At 36.3% G+C, this 19,264-nt stretch overlaps 1 protein-coding gene across 1 annotated transcript; it reads left to right on the top strand.

Annotated features, from left to right (window-relative positions):
- Positions 1–1,744: 1,744 nt before the first annotated feature.
- Positions 1,745–16,004, top strand: LOC107293176 (gallinacin-9; the record flags this gene model as incomplete). The annotated part of the gene is given in 4 exon segments (XM_015822322.1): positions 1,745–1,770; positions 11,376–11,485; positions 12,818–12,950; positions 15,624–16,004. Coding segments are annotated over 4 exon segments (294 nt in total), but the record flags the coding sequence as incomplete, so codon positions are not given.
- Positions 16,005–19,264: the final 3,260 nt, after the last annotated feature.

Below are 19,264 nucleotides of genomic sequence, written 5' to 3'. Positions count from 1 at the left end.
CAGCCATTTGTCCAAAATGGTATAGGGTTTCCTGCCTGAGCAGGGGGTTGGACTAGATGACCTCCAAGGTCCCTTCCAACTTTATTATTATTATTATTATTATTATTATTATTATTATTATTATTATTATTATTATTATTATTATTATTATTATTATTATTACTACTACTACTACTACTACTACTACTACTACTACTACTACTATTATTAATAATGGGGATGCCCAAACAGTGTACCTGTGTGAATGTCAAACATAGCCTTGAGAGACTGCAACAAAGATAAAAACAAATAAAGCAAAGGCTGACGCACAACTTGATTAGTTTTAGGTTTATTCCATTCTGTTTTAGGTTTCAGTTTTCATTCTAGCAGCATGATAAGGTAGTACAGGAAACAGAAACAAGACTATTATTCAAGTGCATGAGTTGAATTAATTAACTGGGAAGCCACTTTCAGTTGAATTAGCACATGACTAGAACTATTGATAAGACTGATCAATCAAGTTCCTTGGATTGACCCAACACTGCAAAAAGCTACCTTTGTTTCATTATTACCTTTTATAGAAATAACATTTTAATTTTAACATTGCTTTAGATAAATTAACAGCATGAGTTTCCTTTGTAAAGAATCTTGAATTATAGGACTCTGAGTGGTATTTCCATCTTCTGACTGCCTTTTTCTAGAATCATAATAAAATAAATTACCTTTCAACATCAAATTATTTTAATTTTCCAATATTTTATGCATATGCACAATCTCCCTAAAAACAATTAGCAGGAATTAGAAGTTGATGGTACTTTTTCAAGCAGATATGTCACTCAGAAAAGATGATCCCTTGTGTTATAAACTAGAAAAAAAACTTGAGAGTCTTACGTTGTTATCCACAGATATAAAGAAGCAATGCAGCCATTAATTTCTAGCTTCAAAATGCTCTTTCAACTCTCTGTCCATATGCTCCCCATGTTATATACTGTGTGTATGCTCCTCTCTGCAACTACTGTCATCAATCTCAGAATTTAGTGTTTTGGGTCCTCTGGTCCCTGTATTTCAATCAATTTCAGTGTCATTTGTTTTTGTTTCTGTTTTTTGTTTTTGTTTTTTTACAAAACTACAGATGCAACCAGTTTCATTATCCATTCCAAAAGCCAATTGGATGAAATTAATGTAATTTTTGCAATTACATTGTCTGCTGCATTGGCCCCTTACCTTTGGCTGCTGCCACCAGTATCTCCACTCTGATCCAGCAAGTCCACATCCTCCTGCCATGTAGGTAACTTGGATTTTGAATAAGCTTTTGACAAAATTTCTCATCCAAACCTCTTGAGGTTTCCTAGTTGTGAGTTAAGTGGAGAGCTGTTCTCATACTGTAGATAGATAATTGGCTAAATGATAGGAAACAGATGGTAAAATGAGATCTTACTTCTAGAAGTAGGAGAACTATCACAAGGAGAGACTTTGGATAGCAGAAACTGAGCAGGTACTGTAGAGGTTTTATATCAGTAAAGAAGGAAACAAGCAAGGGAGAAAGCATTAAAAGGTTAGAGGCAGTTTTTCTCTGCCAAGGAAAATATGTGTCTCTTTTGTAAAGAAGAATTTGATTTTTTAAAAAAATAAAGGAATATGACTATTTTGTGCTAAATATGTTTGTCCTTGATATATCTTTAATTTTTAGTCCATTCTATAGGTCATGGATGTCAAACTCGCTGCTTCACGTGACATTGGCAGTTCGAGTCTCACCAGCTCAAGATTGACTCAGCTTTCCATCCTTCCAAGGTTGGTAAAATGAGAACCCAGATTGTTGGGGGCAATAGCGGTATTCTGACTCTGTAATCCGCTTAGAAAGGGCTGTAAGGGACTGTGAGGTGGTATATAAGCCCAAGTGCTATTGCTAAAGGGCAGCAAATGATATTGTGGATTGTCTTATATCTGACTGTGAATGTTCCTTAGTTGTGAACTGTATGATTGATTCTCATTGTGGGTTTGCTCTTTTGTTTACATTTTCTGTTTTTAGTTTTGATTGAAAGGTCTGTTGACCAAATTTTAATTCTAATAAACTGCTCCAACTACTCAAATAAACATTGGGATATGCAGGTTCCAGTAAGGATCCCAATGGCAAGGCTTGAAAAACTGTTCTCTGCTCCTTGAATAACATATAATGGTCAGCATTCAAAGAAATTGCTTCAGTATATGGAATTCTTTAAGTCTTGCTTCAGCCTTTTTTCAGCCTGGTGTCTCTGGAGATGTTAGAACAAAAAGCTAATAGCCAACATGGTATTGGATGACAAGAGGCTGGTAAAGCCTGTTTATAATAGAGATTCTACTGAAAAAGAAACACTTCTCTTGTGGGAATTTGTATAAAGCAGTATTTCTCAACCTTAGACAATTTAAGGTACCTGGACTTCAGTTCTGAGAATCTGAGAATTCTGGGAATTGAGATCCAGACATCTGGTTGCCAAGGTTGTGAAATACTAATCTGAAGGCCTCTGGTGATCCTTATAGTATTATGTAGCACATCCTGAGGAGAGATTGCTGTTGGGTAAAATAAATAATTTTGTACATACAGAATAACAGAGTTGGAAGATCTTCTAGTCCAATCCCTTATTCAATCAGAAGACCCTATACCATTTCATACAAATGGCCAGTGCTTTTTTTCTAAAAAAAAAAAAGGTGCCGGAACTCACACATGTTATACAACCTGCCTTGCCTACGCTACAAGATTCCATCCAAAAATGGTGCCGGAACTCCATTCTGAGCGTTCTATGAGAAAAAAAGCCCTGCAAATGGCTGTCCAATCTATTCTTAAAAACCTTCAGTGTTGGAGCACCCAAAACTTCTGAAGACAAGCCATCCCACTGATTAATTGTTCCAACTGTCAGGAAATTTCTCCTTAGTTCTAGGTTGGTTTTTTCTTTGATTGGTTTCCATCCATTGTGGCTTGTTCTGCCTTCAGGTGCTTTAGAGAATGAACAATAGCATATTGCTTTAAAATTTCTTCAGAACTTTGTTTACTTCAGGCATGCCTTTCCCTTAACTTTTTTCACATCATTATTCATATATTTCAGATACTGAGCATGCTATCTCATTCCTACATATTCGTTTGAATGTATAAATGTTTTCTAGGTAGGTCCTTCAGTTTATCCACTGTCACAAATGTTACTATTTCTACCATTCCTTCTTGTAATAGGAGTAAGAGTAATAGGTATAGGAGTTACATAAACAGTTAGTTAAAAAAATCAATACTTTTTTCCACTGCTGTTTCTATTTCTCTAATATCTTAACTCTCAACCAATCCTTGTTCAATTACTTTGTGCCTTGTCTGTATCACCATGTTAGCTCATTGTATAGTAAACTGAGATTCGGTGGACTCAGAAAGTTTTTGTACTGCTTTCAAAAGTCTCAAACATCTTTTTTTAAGTAGAGCATGATAAGGCAAAATGCAAAACATGGTTTTAGTTATTCTTTTCTCATAGGAAAGTAACTGTTCTTTTTCTCATTCTATCTGGGATGGGGAAAAATGTGACTGCACAAATTTTCTGTGAATATTTCTCATTTATATATGAGTGTCCATGCATGCACACATCAGACAGCATTCTCCCTCCCTCTCATTCATGCAATAAACATATGGTCTGGGATTATTCTAGGCTTGAGGCATCAATGCAAAATAATGGTTGAACTTCCAGATTTTTTTTCTACAGCCATTACAAATGAAACAAAACAGAACTGAACAAAACCAAACAAAAACAATCTTATATTCTCTGAATGTTTCCGCCTGTCTGATTTTTCTACTCCCCAAATATTGGAGGATTTCAAGAAGTCACTTGCCCCTAACATTTTTCCCACTGTGACATGGATATATATTTGTTCCCTGAAGTTACTATTTTTGATTCTGATGTATCCTCACCCTCTGCACCTACTTTCTGCAACTTCCAATACTGGCAAATTCTTTAGGACAATTCATATGTAGACAAAATCCTTTGCTTGTTGGTTTGAATGGATTGGCTTTCTGTATAGAAAACCAAAATACTTCATATGAGGGAAATCTAGTACAAAGTACATTTTTGAATAGAACAAGTTACCCATCTGTACAAAGAAATAAACTCTAATTAGTCTCAGATATGTAAACCTTTCCCTAAACCACAACACCAGTTAGAACCAGTTGGGTGGGAAAGTATACAAGTATTTTTTTCTTAGAATTTGTAAATTGTTGAATTGTTTTTTTTAAAATGCTATCATTTCTAGTTCCTACAAATGTCTGGGCAGTCTTATACATACTGCAGTATATTAATATATAGGATGTGTACATAAATCATGCACACAGATAACTATCATGTCTGAGAACCACCGGAACAGTTTCCAGAGCAGTCTAGATTTCTATGAAAGGTTCCAAGCCATCTTTTTGGAGACGCCTTAAGCATTTATGTATACTGTCATTATCAATATTAATAGCTAGAGCAGGAATCTTTATCCAGTTTTTGCCAAACTTTAGTTCCCATCACGTCCAGTCAACAGAATCAATGGTCAAGAAATGTTAAAGACTTAAAATATCCAGTGGATTACAGGCTTCCCATGATTAGGAATGATCAAAATCATAGAAGGTTTCAGCAAAGGTTTATTATTTTGGATGGAACAGAAAATCCAGGAGTCATTTATGTTTATGTTGTCATTTATATCTACTGCAGAGCTACATCCTCTGCAGGATGGGGAATAAGTAAGCAAGTAATTGACTGATTGATTATCAGGAATGGGCACATTAGTCAGTTTTTACTTCATAGTTTTTCCTTGCTTCTATTTTAAATTTGATGTGTTCTGTTCCAATTGTTGCTAAAGAATGCATCAAATACTTTAGGTACAGCATGTATGTTAAGACATGATTAGGCCTTATACTATTTTGTTTCCAGTTTTACCTTATAGACTGTTTTGCCTTCAGTTTTAGCTTGTAAATAGTATTATCTGTGATGCATTTTGTCCACTTTTCCTTACTAAGCCATAGAATTGCATTGCCATAGAATTCTAAATTTCAGTCTCTATATTGGTCCAAAAATACAAGGCTTGCATTGAAAATCAATTCAAGTGAGCTTACCTAATTCCTAAAAGACATTTTTGGCTTATTTGGTAGTATCTTGAATGCTTTGTTCCCCATAACCTTTTGTTTCTTTATAACCTAATCACTAAAAGCAGTCTTCAAAATCCTAAGATCTGCATGTGATTGTAAGAAAGGAGGATAATGAGGAGAATTCTAAAAATATTGGTCCCCAACTTTGCTTGGAATCATTCTATTTAGAACTGAAACAGCTACTTACCTATATAAAGAAAGACAATCAAGGCAAGGGCAATGTAAAAGGAGCAATAGTTCTTCATAACTGCATCTAAGCAATGGCTAATATTTGACCAAGAGCACAGTATTCCTACAACAGGAGACATTAAGAGTGACAGCCCTACCACAGTGCAGCCTGCTGCTGATTGTTAAATGCCGAAAACTAGGATAAACCCTGCTCACTTTTCTTTGATTTCAACCTCAACAAGTGCAGCTTGCAAATTAGGTTCTGGGATTTTTCCACAGCTTGTAGGAATTAGAAAAGACAAGAACATCATGCAAACATCTGTATTTCATGTGCCAGTCACACAGAAGGACAGAAAAGTAGCAAACTGCCCAGGAGAGATGGATATGGAATATCCCAGAAACTGCAATAAGAAAACAGTAGGGTGTGTTCAGTGCCAAACATGGAAATTTCCCCAAGCCTGGTAAGAAGGACTCAGTAAACACCAGCCTTTTATATTTTATCTTTAAGATTTCAACCAAATAAAGGAACATATATGGAATAGATGCATAGTTCTGGCAACCAGACTTCTAAAACGATATTTTACATTTGGAAGGGAGCATAAAATAAAAGCTAAAAGAATCTGTTGTTTTCCCTTCTTCTACAAAGGAAAATATTTCTAATGATGTTGGAGAATTTTCAGGCTTTCAAAAAGCAAGTATAATAGAGTAGGATATGACAGAAATGGATCAAATGCTTTGAGAAAAGTTATTTCTCTACGAAGAAGAAAAAAGGAAGAAAGAGGATCAGGAGGGAAGAATTTTAATTGATTTGTAATAGAGCTCAGACATTATTTTAAAGGAAAAACATGTGAAGCTCTTGAACTATCCTGAATGAGGACAAGCAGATAACAAATAAGGAATTTTAAGTAAGAGTAAAGAAGTGATGGAACTTGCAGTGTGACTATCGCCCCTTCCCCTTTGCAAATTTATCTTCTTTGGTACTTTTTTTTTGCTTTCCTTGCTAGATAGATAAATAGACAGACAGACAGACATTTGGATTATCATTTCTCTCTCTCTTTCTTTTAAAGTTTCCTCATCTTAAACGTATCTATGGCAAGCATGAATAACCTGATCCTTCCTGTGCTTGAACATTTATACTGTGAAGTCAAGATGATACAAGCAAATTTTAACTCTTTGTTTCTCTCTAGTGGTCATCTAGAGTATTGCAGTACAGCTTTGCTAGACTGGTGTAAGATTTCCACCCAATTAATTTACTCTTTTATAAAATCAAACACATTTTTTCATAAATGTAATGTGAAAGAAGTGGGAGAAAATACCAAAATGCCAGATTCAGTTTATCTAACAATTTATTCTGGCTTGTGCTTAAAAGTTTGGTAATTTTGATAATAATAATAATAATAATAATAATAATAATAATAATAATAATAATAATAATAATAATAATAATAATAATAATAATAATAATAATAATAATAATAATAATAATAATAATAATAATAATAATAAAGTTGGAAGGGACCTTGGAGATCATCAAGTCCAACCCCCTGCTCAGGTAGGAAACCCTATACCATTTCGGACAAATGGATGTCCAGTTTCTTCTTAAAAACGTCCAGCATTATTGTGTTAGAGATGTCTTGCAGCCATGACATCCAAGCCTTTTTCCCTCATCACACAGTTATGGTTGCTTTTTCAGTGTACATTTATATGTCCATAAGTCAATGCACATTATGATTAATCTGTGTTCATATTTGCGGCTGTGATGGAGGAAGAAGAATGGAGCTCAATACAGAGAAAGAAAGCTGGTTATTAAAGTGGAATATTGTTATAGTAAAAAGTTAGTTTCTATAGAGAATTTATTTCCCACTACGAATAGCATGATTGGTTGTCCATTTCATGGGATTTGTGTTTAATGGTTCTTGTTTTGACAAGTCCTAGAAAAGCCTGCCCTTTCCCAGCAATTTGTCCGATACAGTGATAAGAAGTGTTTTTGCAATGAAGTAATTAGTTTCAAAGAGGTTACAGAGAATACTTTTGATTAATGCTATTTTTCAAACCAAGAAAGGTTAACCAAGCAATTCCAGTTGGGAAAAGCACCTTTGGGACAACCATGACCTGGATGATTGAGAATCTCCAGATTCTCATAGATATTTTCTATTTTTCTTGTTGTTGTTTGTCTTTTAGGTAGATGGCATTGGATACAATGTTATTAAGCTTTGCTTTGATTCAGTCAAGGACAGGATAGGAAGTCCTTGCCTTAATTCAATTAGGAAAGGGAAAATGTGTTAGTAGAAGAGCTTTTGCCTTGACTCAATCAAAGATGGAAAGATATCAGTGGAATGTCTTTGTTACTGGGCTTATCTCTGTGGTCCAGTTAATCAGTAAATGATGTTGGATAGGGGAGGAGGAAGAGGAATGGTTCGTGCTTATATAACTTTTGGATATGGATAATTTTTTCATTTCATTTATAGGGCAGAACAGAAATTGGGTAGACTGTAGCCCCAGTGATTAAAAAATGAGCAACAACATTTTTTACATGCTATTGGGAAATGCAATTTACACTCCGTGCCTCCTTCTGGGGTTTGGCATCAAAGATCTGACAGAAAACACATCAATTGCCTTTTTGTGGGGGTGGATAGGGAACAGGAGACATGGAACATTGAGTTTGAACTGACTCATCTCTAAAAGTTGACTTTGAAAATATTCCTGGTTCTCTAGAGACCAAGTCCAAGTTAGCAATAATAAAATAGGAAAACAGGATGGGGGGATAAGGTACTTTCAAAATATGTTTGGAAAAATGACATGTTGCCATAGATATACAAGACATTTCTCAATCAAGAAGACTGAAATGGAATGGTTTATCCTAATTGAGGTCAAAATTATAGCCAGGAGTTACTAATCATGTTTTGTTTAACCAGGGTTTCTTGAATAACCATATTAGCTAACTCATAGAATATGCAAAGCCAAAACCAAATTCAAGAAGCCGCATTATGGATTCCCATATTGGGTGAGTCAGCTAAATTGTGTATAACAGAAACATAGCCGTATTGCCCAACACCTCTTCTGGTATATGGGGACAATATTTCCTTTGCAGTAATCTGGGCTAGAGAAGAAGTCCAGATATTGTCGGTCAGCCATTCTCAATGCCTTTTCTGCATGACTTCCAGGCCTAAATGATCTGGAGATAAGAATTCATTTTGGGACTTTTTTTTTTTTTACTTTAGGTGGCCATTCTAATAAAAACCTCTCTAACAATAACAATAAAGGCCAAAGAAGATATTGTTCAATCCATATGCTTTATTAGATATCACTCTGTGATGTAATGGATATCACGATAAATATTGCTTTCTGAAGATTTTTTAGTGTTGATTGGAAGTTTTGGAGCAACTTAATCTTTCTCCTATGACTTCTTTTCACACAGAAACCTAGTTTATGCCCTTAGCAGATCCAGGCTGTTTACTACTCCATTAATAGCAATAGCACTTAGATTTATATACTGCTTCACAGTGCTTTACAGCCCTCTCTAAGTGGTTTGCAGAGTCAGCATATTGCCCCCCAACAATCTGGGCCCTCATTTTACTGACCTCAGAAGGATGGAAGGCTGAGTCAATCTTGAGCAGGTGAGACTCAAACTGCTGAACTGCTGGCAGTCGGCAGAACTAATCTGCAGTTCTGCACTCCAACCATTGCACCACCATGGCTCTCTTGAACTAATAATAATAATAATGATAAAGTTGGAAGGGACCTCGGAGGTCATCTAATCCAACCTCCTGCTCAGGCAGGAAACCCTATACCATTTCGGACAAATGGCTGTCCAGTTTCTTCTTAAAAACTTCCAGTGTTGGCGCATTCACCGCTTCTGGAGGCAGGTTGTTCCACTGGTTAATTGTTCTAACTGTCAGGAAGTTTCTCCTTAGTTCTAGGTTGCTTCTCTCTTTGGTTAGTTTCCNGCTTCTTGTCCTGCCTTCAGGCGCTTTGGAGAATAGCTTGACTCCCTCTTCTTTGTGGCAGCCCCTGAGATATTGGAACACTGCTATCATGTCCCCCCTCGTCCTTCTCTTCGTTAAACTAGACATACCCAATTCCAGCAACCGTTCCTTATATGTTTTAGCCTCCAGTCCCCTAATCATCTTTGTTGCTCTTCTCTGTCTCCTGAGTGTTTCTTCAGCATCTGGGTCCTTCTCTAAGGGTGCCCTCTCCGCCTACAGAGAAGCATTCCATTTCTCTGGTCTCTCTCACATCTCCTTTAATCTTCTAAATATCTGTTGTCTCTCTCCTTAATCTCAGCACAAAGTTTTCAATCAGCTAAAGGAAGTCTCCCACTAGGCTTGCCCTGAAAGGCTTGCCCTCATTTCCTTTCCCCCTCCTTGTAAGTGAGGCTAGAAGTCCCAAACAATTATTTGGGTTAGGGGCCATCTCTCTCTTACACCGGCTATCAAATATGTTTTATCTGCAAAGCAGGGCTGCAAAGAAAATCTCTTCTTCCCTATTTCCTCAATAAGCTTTTTGGTAGTCAGTAAAACTTGGGAGGGGTCTTGGCTGCTTTAACTTGCCTGCTTGAGTGAATGCAGCTTGCTCATTCTGTACAGGAGAATAACGTGATGTGGGAATTCAGAATATGATCAACTCTATCTTCAATTCTATCTCATTTTATAAGCCAAGACTACACCTTGTGTGGTGCCTGCCAAAGCCACTGGCTAGGCTTCTCTGTCAAGAAACTCAAAACAGAACTACTGGTACTTACTTCCAGTGGGGTCTGATTTTACCTTCAGTAGAAAAAAGAACAATGCTATAATTTAGTTTTTTCATTCCAAGTAGACCCACAGCAGGAGAAACAGTAACCAGAATGAAGTTCTCCCGGAGGAAGTGGGAGGTAGAAAGGAATCCTCATATTAGTTTTAAGTTCAGTTTTAAGAAAATTGTGGGGAACCTTAGCTTAGAAAATTTGAGGGTATACGTTAATGTTTTTCCCCCCAGGTTGTTACTGTAAGATGTATTTGAGTAGTTGTTACCATTTGTTAGCACTGGTGTTAGCAATAATACTATTTCCTTGAGGATTTTTGTGTTTCATAGTATGGTTCGTAACTGAGTAGATATTCTCATGGAAATAGAAGGAGATTAGACATTAACCTTTAAGAAGCTGTACAGTGATCAGGCCATTCCAGGAAGCAAAGAAGATTGAAGAAAGCTGGAAGATAATATTTTAGCAACTAAGACATGAAAAATAGGTAGCTGTGGCCTGTATGTGGCCTCCCAGCATCTGAGATCATACTATTCAACTCTGATAGTAAAATAACAAAGTGGTGTGATTTTTTTTTATTTACAAAATTATACATAAGAATGAGACTAGAAGGCAAGTCACCAGAAGAGTGTAATGGAATCCTTTCATGGATTGCATTCTCTTATTGTTTGGGACTGGATATGGTTGAAGGTAGACAGGAACTCTTCAAATGAATATGAAAAGAAGCTCCTTTCATGCTTCAATGCAGGGGAATCAGTCTATGCTGGCTGATGAAATCTAGGAGTTAATTCTAGGAGTTAAGGTAATAAGTCCTGACATGTTGCAGATTTCCTATCTCCTTGAAAATGCAATTTAGTGGCAGCCTAAGGAGTAGTTAGGGGGTCATAAATAAAAGTAACCAAGACTTTCTATGGCTGCACTCAGCTCTGGATCATCAGATTATACTCCTACAGTCTATGACATCAGGCCATAAATGCCATTTGAAAATCATTAACAATATGGATGTGGAGTAATAATGGAAAAATCCTCCAATTTCTCCAGCTTAATAATGATAACTTCTGTCTCAGTCTGATTCAAGGCTAGCATAGTTGAGACTGTGTGGCAAAATCTCTGGCATCACAACCATTTTGCAAAAGTAGTGTTCTGTATCTGGCGAATGTTACCTCATTTACCTGGCTGTACTCCATGGTCTAGAGCAATTGGTGCATTACATGAGACATTTTGCAATTCTGCCCTTGCATTTAGAAATGGAATAAACTGGGTTTCCCAAAATATATTAATGATTAAGGTTTTTCTCAAGTTTCATGATGTCATAGTTCTCTGAAAGTCTTATATAGACAGACCCCTTCTTTTCCTAAGAACTTCAAGCAGCCTAGAGTGTAACACATCTGGAGAACATCAGCCTTCAGCCATGAAGACCCTTTTCCTTTTGTTTGCTGCTCTCTTGTTCTTCAGTCAAATTATTCCAGGTAAGAGAGGGGGGGAAATAAGAGAGATACAGATTAAAATATTTACATTAAATTAAATACTACAAATAGAGTATTTATAAAGTAAAATTAATATGCACTGCTCTTTATACAGGAAGACATGAGATCTTTGCCCTAGAACTGACAGTCAAAAATTCAATACTTTTTAAGAATTTAAATATTTTATTGGTAAAGAATAACAGATAAAAGATATGATAAAGTACAATAAAATATAATATTGCAAATTTAATAAAAATATTATAAAACAGTAATTAAATGAATGACAGTTGAAGAAAATAGAGGTATATTTATAAAGTATTAATAAAGAAATAGTTCAGCCTTTAACATATTATTAAATCTACCCATATAGGCCATATAAAATGGCCATTTTTTCTCCATTTTAATACAGTATATTATTTCAATAAAACAATATTTATATAATGCTTTTAGATTCTTAATATTCTATTATATTAGAATATAGATTAGAATAATGATTATAGAGTAGATATGTGATATGTAATTACTATCAATAGTAATTACAGTTTTGAATATTAATGTAACAAGCATTGTGATTAACCCCCTGCTCAGGCAGGAGACCCTATACCATTTCAGGCAAATGGTTGTCCAATTTCCTCTTAAAAACTTACTTATTTCTAATCAAGTTATTCTTTTTTCACTTCTGAATGGCAGGTTAACCAGTATAATAATAATAATATTATTATTATTATTATTATTATTATTATTATTATTATTATTATTATTATTATTATTATTTAAATTTATATACCGCCCTATCTCCCTTACGGGACTCAGGGCGGTGAACAGGCAATAATAAAAATCACAGTAAATATTACATAAATATTGACTTCATTGTTGTCATAAACTACAGGTAATACTGTGTTCAGGTAGTTAATCATTTTACAAAGGTTAGGAAACCTGGGAGCTTGCCAGAAAGTCTAATTTCAAGAAACCTGAATTTCCTGAACCCCTTGGGCCTGTGGCTTTTAAAAAGCTTCAGAAAGCTAATTTGCTTTGATGATGCCCATCACTTTAAAAAGGGAAATGAAGCTACAAAGTTTCTTGTTTGGTCAGGGAGCTTTGCATCATTCCAACTGGGCAGGAACCCCAAAAAGCAATAGGATTGATGCACAGCACCCTGAGAAACAGTGGTTTGAAGTATCTCAGTGATAACAGGAAATCTAAAGCCAGGCTACCTAGACCAGTAGTACCTCACTATCCCCTCATCCTAGCTTCCGTCTCCAAATAAAACTTCTAAGAGAAAGATGAATAGGGAAGCCGCCAATATAAACTCATTGTTTTTGTTGATTGTGACAGGAAATTCTCAGCCTGCCCCTGATACCTTAGTATGCAGGAGGAGTCATCATGGATTCTGTAAATATAACTGCCCTGGGGAGACTTTACCTACTGGAGGGACATGTCAGTCGGGAAGACTGGTTTGCTGTAAATCGTAAGTCAAAAGTCATTGTATTTATTAAAAGGACCAAGTAAATCCAGGAATTTTGACTGTTAATAGATAAGTTTTATGTATGCCACAAGACGGGACATTTTCTCTTGTGGTGTCCAAATTGACACCAACTTTGCTTGACTTTAGAAGATCTGGCTTTCCACTCTTGAGTTCAGGACTATGCATCTACAGGCTAATTTTGCCTTTTGTCCTTTGAATTGTTTTATCTTATTTTCCTTAACACTCTGATTTTCAGGTAATGGGTAGAAGGTGTGTGTGTGTGTGTGTGTGTGTGTGTGTGTGTGTAAGAAGGAAATATTTCAAAATATCTTCTCAGAAATACTGTATTTTCCCATGTATAAGACGCTATTTTTTGCTGCAAACACCCTGTTAAAAAATCAGGTGTGTCTTATACAAGTGCAATGTACACGGAAAAATAATGGTAACCTCCGCAGCCCAGGGCATGCCTCTGTGGGTTGCCATGCCGCCTGGTGCAGGTGTCAAGCCCTATGGGCTTGCCACTAATGGGAGGGGGGAGGGGGCAAGACTGTCGGCTGGCCGAACTTCCGGATTTGCCGGCTCAGCTGTTCAGCGCTCCGCTGAACAGCTAATCAGCATGGAGAAACTCGCATGCCAGAGTGTCTTATACAAAGGTGCGTCTTATAGACGGAAAAATACAGTAAGTCTCACTGACTTAAATGTTCATGATGATTTGTTATCCTGTTTCTTAATAAGATTTCTTAAAAATCTATCCAGCTGCCAGTTCTTCTTTTGTATGCATTCTTTTGTGATTATTTATTTATTTCCTGCCTTTATTGTTTGCACAAATAACTCAAGACACCAAACATATCCGACATACCTTCCTCCTCCTGTTTTCCCCAAAACAACAACCCTGTAAGGTGGGTTGGGCTCAGAGAGAGAGAGAGTGGCTGGCCCAAGCCATCCAGCTGGCTTTCATGATGGCTAAGGCAAGTCTGAAATTCATGGTCTCCCACTTTTTAGCCTGGTGACTTAACCAATAGACCAAACTGGTTCCATTGATATAATTGATAATTAACTCCAACAGAAAAGTGGGCTCTATCCAACAAATGAAATTTAGAGTGGAGAAAAGCAAGGTTTTACACCTCTCCTAGGCAGGAAAAACCAAAGATACAAGTACAGATTAGGCAATACCTGGCTCAAAAACAGTAACTGTGAGAGGGACCTTGAGTCCTAGTGGATGATCATTTAATCATGAGCCAGCAATGTGCGGCAGCAGCCAAAAAAGTTAATAAAATCCTTGATTGTATATACAGAGGCATAGAATCAAAATCAGTATTAGTACTGCTTTATAAACTACATCTGGAATATTGCATCCAGTTTTGGTCACCACATTACAAAAAAGATGTTGAGACTTTGGAAAAAATGCAAAGAAGAGTAACTAATGCTCTTGATTAAAGGCTTGGAGACAAAAACATTCTAATATTCTAATATTTGCATTTTTTGTGTGTGCAATTTTGCCTAATTTGGTGTAGTTTTGTAAACAATTCCTCTAAGAAAATTCAAATTTGAACATTGCCCGTAATCATTAGATCTGAAATGAGCAGAAAATAAATAAATTATAAATAAATAAATAAATAAATTCTACTACCAGTCATATATTTAAGCATTTTCCCCTCATGTATGTTTTTTTTCTTTAAAACAATACATTTGAAAGTTTAGAGCAGTGGTGGTGAACCTATGGCACACATGCCAGAGGGGGCACTCAAAGCCATCTCTGTGGGCATGTGCGCCATCGCCCCAGCCCTGCCTGCCCCTACGGCCCTCTCCTCACCAGCAGTCCTCCCAGAGGAGAGTCATCCCTGGGCGTGGCCTGCGCGGAGCAGTGCAGCCAAGGACATGACAGCCAGGCAGCAGGGACAAGACTCTGCTCTTGCGCCCTGTCATGCGTAGATGATGCTGTGGGCCCCAGGTGGAGGACATGGCTGCCATGGTGCTGCTGGGCCACCTGGGCGATCTGCTGCGGCAGGCCATGGAGGCAGTGGGTGGCCCTGCAAGTGGGCAGGGCAGAGGCATGTTTTGGCACTCGGTCTCTAAAAGGTTCACCATCACTGGTTTAGAGAAATGAAATATAGAAGCATAATTACATTTCAACTATTATGGTTAGGAATCATAAACTAAATAAGGTTCCATTCAAACAAAAGGCAAGCAATTGTTTGTTTTCTCTACCAGTACTGCACCATTAAAGCAAAGTTATGGAAATTTTACTTTAGAAACTTCAAAATCTCATGATTCCAAAGGAAATAAATTATCCCAAGAGATTATTTTATGCAGAATGTACCTTATATCTGATTTGGCTTCTTATTGAAACCCTTCTCTTTATTAGCACTTCAGATCAGATTAAATTATTAGAATTCAAAGAAGCTTTAAAGGTCAACTAAATCATCTTCCTCCTCAAGTGTATGCCTCTAGCTTTTACATTTATTATATCACACAGATGTTCTTCCAAACCTTTCTATTCATTTCACTTTTTAGAGTGACATAAAACAAGCCAGCTTCTGCTTATGTGACTACCTTTCTATTAATTACTACAATGGTAGAGCAAATAGATGGTGGACAGAATAGCTACTTTTTAAGTTTGTATATGGCAAAAAAAAAAACCTGTATTGTAATTAACTGTTCTTTCTCTCTTTCTAGTCCTTGGAATCAGAGAAGGTGGTAATCAACTCAGCCATAGACAAAGCAAGACTTCTGGATTCTAGAGAAATACATGCTGACATTGGAAATTGGTGGCTTCAGCTTCAAAGTCAAGAATAAAGAGTTATTTGTTTGGACTACAAAACAGACATAATGTTCTGCAAATAAATTCACACTCCTGTCCACCCTTTCCTCTCCTTTTACATTTATTCATTTTTTTGACTTAAGGGGAAGTTTCAGAAACGATTAAATAAATCAGTTAGAGTTCTCTGCATAGAAATTTGGAAATAAAAGTTAATCCCAAATTAAGAAATAATAGGTAAATTTTAGAAATAGGCTGTAATGTCAAAAGATAACAGATTATGGATATTTTAAACAAAGGAAGGCAAAAAAGAAGGGACAAGAAACTACTTGCTTTTCTGGAATTCTGTGGAAGAAATTTACATTTTTACTTACAAAAGATAAATTACAGAGCTAGTATAATCTATTCCCTTGTGATATGCATGAAAATATATCTCATTTAAATATCTGCACAATTATGCACCTTCTGCTTCATTTGCATATACTTGTTTCTTGTGCCTTCCACCTTTTTTCTCCTCAAAAGTTTTTTTATATCTATCATCTCTCTCTCCCTCTAAAGATTTTTAAAGAGAAAGATAAAAACTAATACAAATTAATTTCAAGTAAAAAAAACAAAAAGAGAAGAAATAAAAGAAAAAGCTAAAAGTGCAAGAAGGAAAAAAGAACTAAAATAAAAATGATAGGAAAGAGAAACAAAGAAGTAGCTTCCAATATTCTTTACAGTAGTTATAAGTACAATTATACAATTGCCTCTTACTTTATGGTTACAATATGTCTCTCTTCTTTCTAGAATCTATCCGGTCTAATCATCAAACCCATAAATTATAAATTCATTTTTCCCCATTTCATGCGAAAAGTTCATAAGGGGTCTACAGTCAGCAATAAACATGGATATTGTCTTTTCTCTGTTCAAAGAAGTTTTTTTTTTTTTCAAAAGCAGTATAAATTGTGAAGTCTGCAATTTCAGGCATGCCCATGAGAGTTTGAACATAAAAAAAAAACCTTTATGCATTTGCACTGAGTGTTATCTCCTTTTTTCTATTAATGTTGCTTAGTCTTGTAAAACCTACTAACAAACTCAAATAAAATACAGATCTTAAAGCAAATTTGAGAGTGTTTATTATTGATTTTCCCATTCAGACAATTTCAAGATGTATTGGATGACAAATCCTACCATTTCATCCAATCCATTATAACAAGAGTAGCAGGCTGAAGAAAGCATCTCTATTACCCAAAGGTGCTTTTTCAAAAAGCAACTGGACTTTCTTTGTTTTTTCTCTTAAAGATATTTAACTTCTCATCCAAGAAGTATCTTCAGCTCTGAATATATTTCAGTTCTGAAGATGCTTCTTGGATGAGAAGTGAAACATCTTCAAGTCCAGTTGCTTTTTGAAAAAGCACCATTGGGACAACCATGATCTGGATGACTGAGAATCTCCATAGACATCTCTAATATCTTACTATTATGAATTAGTTGAGATTGTACCTCCGGAACCCTTTTTTTTTAAAAAGTGTGCTTTAAATCAAACTAATTCAAAAAGAAGTAACAGTTTGAATAAAACAGGATTCTTCCAAAGTTCATTGAATTCAAACTCTTTCATAGATATGGTAACAAATGATTTATCCACATAACCAGTTTTCCCCAGCATGAGGAGGGCCACTGACCTACCAGCATCAGCTTACCAGAAAGGTGACCTTCATCAATCTTTTCTACCACATATCAATGTTAATGCTTTCTGGCTTATGCTGGCTCAAACAGCCCTGCCCAATTTGCCTACTGAATTTCATTTTATTGGAGGCAACACCTCCACTCCAATAGGTTATTGTCTGCTGTGGCTGTGGCAGGAACAATCCCTCATCTCTGGTTCCTGGTCCCTGTGCTCCGTGACCATTTTTTAAAACAAGTTCATCAATAAAAAGAGAACCGCTTTGAGATTATTTTTTACAACTTCATTATGAAATAGCGCATTGTGGACCTCTTTGTTTATAAGAAAAGGATGAATCTGGGTTTTTTAGCCATAGGAAATTGACAAAAGTTTTCTCTTTTAGCCCAAATGAAGTACACATTTAAAACACACACACACACACACACACACACACACACACAGAGAGAGAGAGAGAGAGAGAGAGAGAGAGAGAGAGAGAGCCCAAGAGGGGTAAAGAAGGAGGAGAATCCACTAATCAGGACCATGGTAGATGTGGTCCAAATGGAACAAGAGCACCAAGGGCCAAGGGGGGTGACAGGACTGACATGTGAATATGAAAAGGGACTTTTTAAATTAGTCTTCTTTACTATCTAGTCTATATTCAACTTAAAGCAGTAGAATACTAAAGCCTAAAACAGTTCATGATTTCTGCAGAAACTGATATTTTTCTTCTCAGATTTCCCATCCATGAAGAGAGAGTAAGGAAAGGAAGGATATATGATTTTGTGACAGGCAGTGAATTGATCTTTATGAGAGCTCACTAATTACAGCTTTTGTAGATTGAATGTTTTCTTCCCATTCCATTCAATCATATCCGATTCTCAGAGATTGCCTGGATGAGTCCCTGCAGTTTTCCTGACAAGTTTTTTTAAGAAATAGTTTGCCATCGCTTTCTTCCTAGGGGTGAGAAAAAATGACTGCCAAAAGTCACTCAACTGCCTTTGTGCCTAAGATGGGACTAGAACTCACACTCTCCCAGTTTCTAGCCAAACTGACTACACCAAAGTGAATGCAGTAATAACGTATTGCAGGATGGTTCTGAAGTTCCAGGGTTTTCATTAGCTTTCTCTTAAAGACCATTGCTGATGTCTCAATTACCATCCTAGTCTAAAGCATCATGAACAATGCAGTGTAACTACCAATTACTCCAGGACTCCACTGCTGTGGTGGAACATTTATACATGAACAGCAACTTGCAAATATTTCTCTTTCCTGATTACATGAACACATGGCTATTTAAGATAAGACTGGGAAGTGCCTAATGCACAGGGATGTCTGTGGTGGGGCTCAAAAAATTTATGATAAAGCTACAATCAGGCCACCTGCCAAAATTGAAAATGAAAAGAGGCAGGGCTTTGATCACATGGTTGTGGCTTCTGTCTTTGACTTTTTCAACTCCCTGATAATGCTGGAAGGGCCTTCCTCTGTCCACTGCTCAAACATATCAAGAACCTGGATATTGAGTGAATACATAAGAGCATATAAATCTCTTAAATAAATGTTACTCTTTGGACAATATATATTCTGTGGTGTTTAATGGGGCAGAGAAGAGAAGAAAGAGGATGAAGGAGCCAAAGGCAAGAATAGGATGTTCATTGCTTTTGATTTAATTTTCCTTCTTCTGACTCTACATTTGAAACATTTGTAAGCATTTGGAGACCCTCCCCTAGCTCTAGGATTTGTTATCTGAAGACACTATGTTTTAATTGTAGCACTTTGCTTCAAGGCCAATTATTTGTCTTTAAGTATTTAGATTTTGGCTTATGAGAGTTTGCTTATGTAAATCTTAGACTTAACTGACAATAAGTATTTTAAGATTTTTAATTACAGTGAAATTATTCTTTTACTATTTCC

The sequence above is a fragment of the Protobothrops mucrosquamatus genome, unplaced genomic scaffold (genome assembly GCF_001527695.2).
Source record: "Protobothrops mucrosquamatus isolate PMUCROS unplaced genomic scaffold, P.Mucros_1.0 scaffold_173, whole genome shotgun sequence".
NCBI lineage: Eukaryota > Metazoa > Chordata > Lepidosauria > Squamata > Viperidae > Protobothrops > Protobothrops mucrosquamatus.
This window is presented reverse-complemented; position numbering and strand designations above follow the sequence as displayed.